Source organism: Onychomys torridus, chromosome 3, assembly GCF_903995425.1.
Source record: "Onychomys torridus chromosome 3, mOncTor1.1, whole genome shotgun sequence".
NCBI classification, from domain to species: domain Eukaryota; kingdom Metazoa; phylum Chordata; class Mammalia; order Rodentia; family Cricetidae; genus Onychomys; species Onychomys torridus.
This window is the reverse complement of record NC_050445.1, coordinates 127883738-127891569: the sequence shown is the minus strand read 5'-3', so window position 1 is coordinate 127891569 and position 7832 is coordinate 127883738. Positions and strand designations below refer to the sequence as shown.

The following is a 7832-nucleotide window of genomic DNA, read 5'->3' as shown; positions in this document are numbered from 1 at the left end:
GGCTGGGGTGGATGGATGCCAAGACCGGAGGAGGACACCAGGGCCTGGTGAAGAAAGGATGGAGGGGCGCTTTTCACCTTGACTCGGGAGCTGACTGCGAGACTAGGACAAGCGGGACACGGAAGGCTCCACGCTGCTCCGGGGCACGTGGGGCGTGGCGAGGGCGTGGATTGCTGAGCCGCGGCTGCCCAGCCCCAGCAGGCCCGCAGGTATAAGAGGCGCGGTCGCCCGCCCTCGGAGAGCTCCCCAGCTCTCTAGATCGGTACTCACAGCAGAGGCCCGGGCGGGCCTTTGGGTTGGTCCTCCTAGGGATGCTCTCTCCGAAGCGCCTAGGCCAACCCCGTTCTCCTAAAGCCGCGGCCGCGCCGCACCAGCCCTCGGCCGCCGACATGGCCCTGTACTGCAGCGAAAACTTCGTGTACTCACAACCCGCCGCGGCCGCCGCGCCCGGTGCGCCCTCGACCTCCAGGGCGCCCTATGGGTTTTCCGACTACACCGCGCCGCCCACCGCTGCCGCCAACCCCTACCTGTGGCTCAACGGGCCCGGCGTGGGCGGCCCGGCCTCCGCTGCGGGCTACCTGGGCGCCCCGCCGCCGCCCCCCGGAGCAGCTCCCGGGCCGTTCCTGCAGCCCCCGGCCGCTCCAGGCACCTTTGCGGGCACCCAGCGGGGCTTCGCGCAGCCCTCGGCTGCTGCTCCCGCCTCGCCCGCCGGCTCGGCCGCTCCGGGCGAGTTGGGCTGGCTGTCGATGGCCAGCCGCGAGGACCTGATGAAGATGGTGCGTCCGCCCTACTCGTACTCGGCGCTCATCGCCATGGCCATCCAGAGCGCTCCCGAGCGCAAGCTCACCCTCAGCCACATCTACCAGTTCGTGGCCGACAACTTCCCATTCTACCAGCGCAGCAAGGCTGGATGGCAGAATTCCATCCGCCACAACCTATCACTCAACGACTGCTTCAAGAAGGTGCCCCGCGACGAGGACGACCCAGGTGAGACGGCAGGGCAGGTCTTCCTGCGCTGGGGAGGACGCTGAGCCGCGCGTACCTGCGCGTGCTGCGAGCCCGAGCCCAGTATTGGGAGTCTGTGCGCGGCTGGGTTGAAAATCCACACTGGGTCTTCTCATCACTGGGGAACATGTGGGGATAGAGCCGCCCCAACCTGGTCTGATAGGGGTGTAGGAAGTATCAGATCTTACGGAGGACACGGTGAGCTGCTCCCCTACATTCAGGGAAGTTGGTCGGCTAGAGAGAAAAAAAAATTCATGCCCTCAAACAGGAGGCCGCTGCAAGGGACAGCTTAGTTACTGGAAGTAGATTGGGAGAAAGAACTGGAGGAAAGGGACTCTCTGAAGCGGGGTGTTCTATCAGCTGTTGCAAACGGTGAAAGAGAACATTGGGCCTCTGGATTCCTGAGGATCTCGCTGCGTCCTTACCTACTCACTTAACTTGAGCTGTCATTTAATGATGAAAATCCGAAGTGGGACATCTGAGGTTTGCGTAAATTAAGATATAAATCCCCCAACTGGCTTCCCACTGGTCCAAACCCAATCTCTTAAGTACAGAAGACTGCATAGGCGTTCTGAATGTTTGTTCCACCTGGCAGAGGGGGAAGTGCAGTGATGCTTACAAAGAAAGGGACACTTGCTTGAGGCTTTTTGAATGAACCCAGAACAAGGAAAAGGGGATCTAGGAGTTTTGTTTAAATGCTACCAGCGTCCTTTGTTGTGTTGGGGGATGGAACCCAGAGCCTCAGACATGCAGATAATTAGCCCTACCGCTGAGTTGAGCCCCTAGTCTTGCAGAAATCAAGTGTTTTCCAGTGCTGTTACTGTATAGTTGCAAACCACATTTTAAAAGGTAACATGTGATTAGGCATAGCGAATTACGTTCCTATAATACTATCATGTAGGAGACAAAGGCTAGAAAATTAGGAGTTCAAGGTCAGCTTCACAGCCTTTCTTTTTTTTTTTTTCCTTTTTTTTTTTTTTTTTCCAGTTTTTCGAGACAGGGTTTCTCTGTAGCTTTCCTGTCTGTCCTGGATCTCGCTTGGTGGACCAGGCTAGCCTGGAACTCACAGAGATCCACCTGGCCCTGCCTCCCAGGTGCTGGGATTAAAGATATGAACCACTGCCGCACCCTTTCTCTTAAATCTCATAGCCTGTGTATATTTTACAACACATTTTAATTTGGACACATTTCAAGTATCTTAACATCCATTTGTGACCAGCAGTGACACTTGGACAGGACGTGCAGTTTCTGAAGATGCACCTTCCCAATTTAGCCTCGAACCACCCAAGATTTTTATGTCTATTGTCACGTGTATTCCTTTGAACTTTAAAAAAAAATTAAAGATATTGATATCTGGAAAAGGTCTTTCTTTCTTTCTTTCTTTCTTTCTTTCTTTCTTTCTTTCTTTCTTTTTTTTAAAGACAAAACCCAGTGTCTGGAGGTCAGGAGTATAGCTTAAAAATAGAGCACTTGCCTGGTTTATTGAGGTATTGGTTTTACCCCCTAGCACTGGGGAGAGAAGGAAAAAAAGATTCATACTAAGATGATGCATTGACCTATACAGATAGTTACAGATACTGTGTGTCAGTATCTACAGAGGCAGCCAGATCTGAGTTTGAGGCCAGCCTGGTCTACAGAGTAAGTTCTGGAATAGCCAGGGCTACATAGTGAGACCCCAATTAAAGGAAAAAAGAAATATTAAATTTGGATTCAGTCTATCCTGGCGACAGTTGTGTGGTGCTTGCCACACAGCAGGTAGCCAGTCTGCACCTCCCCTCATCGGCAAGTTGAGGGCTGTGGTCCATCTCCACTTACCCAAGAGCAGCGCTCACTGTAAAGAGCTTCATGGCACTTTCGAACAGCAAAGGCCAAAGTTAGGAAAAGCCACTGGGTGATAACTCCTAAGATGCTGTGGGTCTTTCCCCTTCCGACGTAGGAGGGCATTTTCTCCAGAAGGCACGTGTTGGGTGTTTTAAATGAATGCAGAATTTCCCCAGTGGACAACTTGGTTTTACAGGGACACACCCTGCTCAGAGGAGTGTCCATTCCCAGATTCCTGGTACGACAAACAAGCCCCATCAGTGGAGTTGTTAGAACTTGATTGCTCGGTAGTACAGTTCATCATTTTGTGATTGCTTTTTCCAGGGCGATTCTTTTCAGTTGTACGAGAGGCATATGTCTCAGAAATAATTGTAGTAAATACTGTTCAGGCTGCTTGCCCTGTGCCAGCTAAGCTAAGCTAGCATGCAAGTCTAAGTTAATTTACTACATGTTAACTTTGCAGCCTCCCTACTTTACAGAACAAATGGAGGCTCCTGTCCTATGCTGCACCAGACTTTCGTGATTTTGCAAGTCTATATATATGGTTTGGATCCAGAGTAAGGGAAGGTGGTGGGTGGCTGTATTAGTAGTACCTCAAACAAAATTTGGTTTTAGGGTGTAAGTGGTGGAGCTGCTAACACATAGAACTGACTAGGACAGCCTATTCTGAATTTCTCCTTGTTAGTGAAGTGGGTAAGGCCTCCAGAAGAGGATGACATGCCTTTGATCCTCAGCATTGTAGAGTGGGTATAGTGGTGCATGCTTGTGATCCCAGTGAGGGCGACGGCAGAACCAGAGTCAATTTAAGGCCAGCATGGGATACATGAAACTGTCTTTAACCTCCAGAAACAGGCTCTACTCAACATAGCTTATAATATTGTTATTCTGCCTGATTTATGTATTTACTTTATCATAGGTGTATATGTATAGGAAAAAGAATAGGATTGATAGGATTTGGTGTTGGTGGTGATTTCAGACACCCACTAAATTGTCTTGACAACTTAATGGGGGAAATTCTGTGTACAGAAATAAAATTGAACCTAAAAGCTGGGAGTGGTGGAACATGCCTTTAATCCCAGTACTCGGAGCCCTAGGCAAGTGGATCTCTGAGTTCAAGCCTAGCCTGGTCTACAGAGCAAGTTCCAGGACAGTCAGGGCTACACGGAGAAACCCTGTCTCGAATATAAAAATATGAGCTGGCGGTGGTGGCACACGCCTGTAATCCCAGCACTCGGGAGGCCGAGGCAGGAGGATCTCTGTGAGTTCGAGGCCAGCTGGTCTACAAAGTGAGTTCCAGGACAGCCTCCAAAGCTACAGAGAAACCCTGTCTCAAAAAACCTATATAAATATGACCCTCATTAACTCTTCCTTTTTTTTTTTTCCCCCTCAGGAAAAGGTAACTACTGGACTCTAGATCCAAACTGTGAAAAAATGTTTGACAATGGAAACTTCCGTCGGAAGCGAAAGCGCCGTTCTGAGGCCAACAGCAACCTCACAGCAGCTTCAGGAACGTCAAAATCAGAAGGGCTATCCTCCAGACTAAGAGTGAGTGGGAAGGTAGAAGGAGACAGCCCCTCCTCTGCGATGAGACCATCTCAGTCACCAGAGTCTCCAGACGACACCAAGAGTACCTCCTCCTCTCCTGGAGCATCCATCCCCTGCCTCAACACTTTCTTCAGCAGCCTTAACACGTTAAGTGTGAACCCCAGCAGCATGAGCACCCAGCGAGGAGCCATCCCAGGCAATCACCGCCACCTAGGTGGCACCCAGCTGCCCTCCAGCACATTCCCCAACACCTCCACCCCAAACAGCTCTCCAGACTCTGTGCAGCTGAGCACGGTGGGTGGAGGCAACCAGCTGTCTTCCTACTACAGCCCATTCCCTGGCAGCAGCAGTGGGGACCAGGGTAGCCCTTTCAGCAGCCCCTTCTACAACTTCAGCATGGTCAACAGCCTCATCTACCCCCGGGATGGCTCTGATATGTAAACAGAGCTCCGCAGACTGCAGATGTACACTTGACATCCATTCTGAATGTAGGCTCGGTTCAGGAAGTCTGGGGTAGGACTGAGCTTCATTGATTTCTGTGAGCTCCTGAATGATCCTACGTTCCCCTGACTACGCTCACAGTCACCAGAGTAGTTCTTAGACTGCAGCCAGCTTTTCTAGGCTTCTCTGGCTGCGTGCCTTTCTGGAGATAAAAGGCACCTTACTCAGTAGGTAGAACTCTGTGAGAACTGCATCTATTTTACTAGTCACTTGTTTATCAGAACAGCAAGCTCAAATGTATACGCTTGGTGGGGAAAAGGCCACTGAAGTTATGGGTGGGAAAAATTATAGCCGTTGGCAGCTGGAGGCATAGGGGGTTGACCAGCTGGTCATTTCCTTCATGACAGCATTCTGATTTTTCAAGGAAAGCCAGATAATCTGGATTTTTAAAAAAAAAAAAAAAAAAAGAAGAAGAAGAAGAAAATTCCAATTTTGTATCCTTTGCCTCCTCTTGTATCTAGGGAATGCCACAAACCCTTTCTGAATCCAGCTCACAAGTTACCTCTGTCTGGAAATGGTAGATGCTTATTGCAGAGATTCTTTGTGCCAAATGTTGTTCTATAGATCTGGAATATCAACTCAGTTACTTCTCTGCACAGTAAGTCTCCTTGTGTTCCAAGACACTAGGTCTCTGAAGCCATCGAGAGTACCAAATTCTGTGTGGGAAACAGGTATGACTATCTTTCTGAGATGGTGGGTAACATACCAAGGTCACACATGGGAAATAACTGGTTCTTAAACATGCCAGCCTCATGATGACATGGTATCCATGGGATAAGGTCTGGAGACCATTGTTTTAGTTCCTTGTGGTAAACCTGGCATCCTGTCCCTTTCAGCTTGTTTCCTAGGTATTTATTTCATTGACAGGGAAATCTTACAGGTTCTTTCTGTTTGGGTTTTTGAGACAAGATTCTGCATAGACCTATGTAGATCATGCTGGCCTTAAACTCACAGAGATCTACCTCTGAGACCGATCTTACAAATTTGAATGAGAAACTATTCTAATCAAATTCTTTTAAAAGTTGTATGTATATAAATTTGTTTCAACACACCACCACCTCACTTCTGAGGTGACTTCATTTGAATCATTTTGTAGTGGGGAGCGTCTAGCACAGTGTCATACAGGAAATGCTTGGTCATCATTAGTTGAACTAAAGAGTGCTGCTGACAGACGGGGATGGTTGTTGGATTTACAGGAACCGCCCACCACTAAATTGATGGTAATATTCTACAAGCTCCCATGCTACCATGTTCTTAATATTGACAGGAGACAGGAACCTCATGGAATTGTAGTGGGGGCCAGTGGGGAATCCCTGTGGTGGTTTTTGGTTTTGTTTTTTTAAGATAGGCTTTATGCTCCCTGTACATTAGAACTCACAGCTTTAGTTTAAATTTTTTAGAAATGTGTGGAAATTTTTAATGAATGGCCTCTTGATGTACAAATTCTATCACTGTTGCTTATTAATTGTTATGCAAAAATATAACCAAAGAAACTACTCGGCCTCAAACTTGGTGCATAAAAATTTTTTCTTAATATTTTTGTATGTGAAGAATCATAAGGACTTTTATGAATATTTCTATCAACTCTATATTTGTAAATTAATTTATAATATCTGCTGGAGCTGCGAAGATTTTTTTTCCCAAGAAAGTACTCTGTATGCTAAAAATAAACTCTTCAATGGGATGACTCCTGGCTTTTGCGTTACTGCAATTCTGACCTTGGTGTCTTTCTTGAAGGAACAAAAATGGATGACCTGTCACTCAAGCCATTAGAGGGACTCTGTTGAGTACTTGACTTTGCACATTGGCTTTGCTCCACCCATCCCCAAGCAGAAGGGCTAGAGTCAAAGTTACTATTCACGAAGGGCTTGGGCCTTGAGTGTTGGGTTTATTTATAATACAGAAGCAGTTCTGTTAGAAGCTAAATTGGAGCTGGGACGGACAGGCCTCAGTAGCAGAGTGCTTGACTAGCCTCCCTGTTAAGGCTCTAATATGGGGTGGAGGACAGTCCAAAGAAAGCAGTGTTCTGAGGCTGCCCTTTCCTGGAGCTTTCCAGGGTGAATGTGCTCTTCGGAAGAAGGAGCCATTTCCAAGGCTGCAGCAGGAACTTTGAACTTGGCCCCACCCAGAAGTTCTTTGTTTAGGCTGCCCCGTGTAGCATGGGATGCCTATTAGGTCCCAGAAGCATACCCACACAGTTGAAATACCTACCCTAGGTCACATAGGATCATTTTTTTTTTTAATTAAGAAATTTTCTCTTCACTTTACATACCAATCACAGATTCTCCCTTTTTCCACCCCCCAGCATTACTCCCCCCAACCTATCCCCCACATAGGGTCATATTAACTTAGGTGAGAACCTTTTACCTAAACTTCTTTAAAGGGATCAAGTGTGGGGTTTAGTTGGGAAGAAAGGAAAACCAGATCAAAATGTGTATTAGAAGGAACTAGATCTGGATAGTTGATTGACATTGAACACTGGAATGATAGCATTGTGAGGACCTATTGCCTGCCTTTGAGATAGACCCAGCATGAAATATACCAGGGTATAGCTCTTGCCAGCCATCTGCTTAAGGAGCAAGGAAGTTGCTGGGGCCTGGATGGTTCTGGGTCAAAGTGCACCAGCACCCAGTTGCTGCAAATTCGTGCATCTATGATGTTTTCTGCCTTGGAACTATAGTAGAAAATTTAGACGTGGGCTAGACCACACTTTGGGTGGCTTGCAACAATCCAGAGAACAGAATGCCCTATAATATGTAGCGAGGGACCCTGGGGAGTGAGCTGCAGCCCAAGCTAAGGCTAATACGTCTCAGCTTTCTGTGGCCTGCTGTGCCCTTTGAAATACAGTAGGGCAGGAGAATTTGGGGACCTAGTAAGCAGGTTTTACATTTCCATCTTTATACATATATTTTGGGTTTTGGACATAGTCTTTTGAAGCCTAGACTAGCCTTCAAACTGAC

At 47.8% G+C, this 7832-nt stretch overlaps 1 protein-coding gene across 1 annotated transcript; it reads left to right on the top strand.

Annotated features, from left to right (window-relative positions):
• The first annotated feature begins 386 nt into the window (after nucleotides 1–386).
• Nucleotides 387–4815, top strand: Foxi3 (forkhead box I3). Its single transcript, XM_036180453.1, has 2 exons — nucleotides 387–987; nucleotides 4217–4815. The coding sequence occupies exons 1-2, from the start codon at nucleotides 390–392 to the stop codon at nucleotides 4810–4812; spliced, it is 1194 nt and encodes a 397-aa protein (XP_036036346.1). The 5' UTR covers nucleotides 387–389; the 3' UTR covers nucleotides 4813–4815.
• The last annotated feature ends 3017 nt before the right edge of the window (nucleotides 4816–7832 follow it).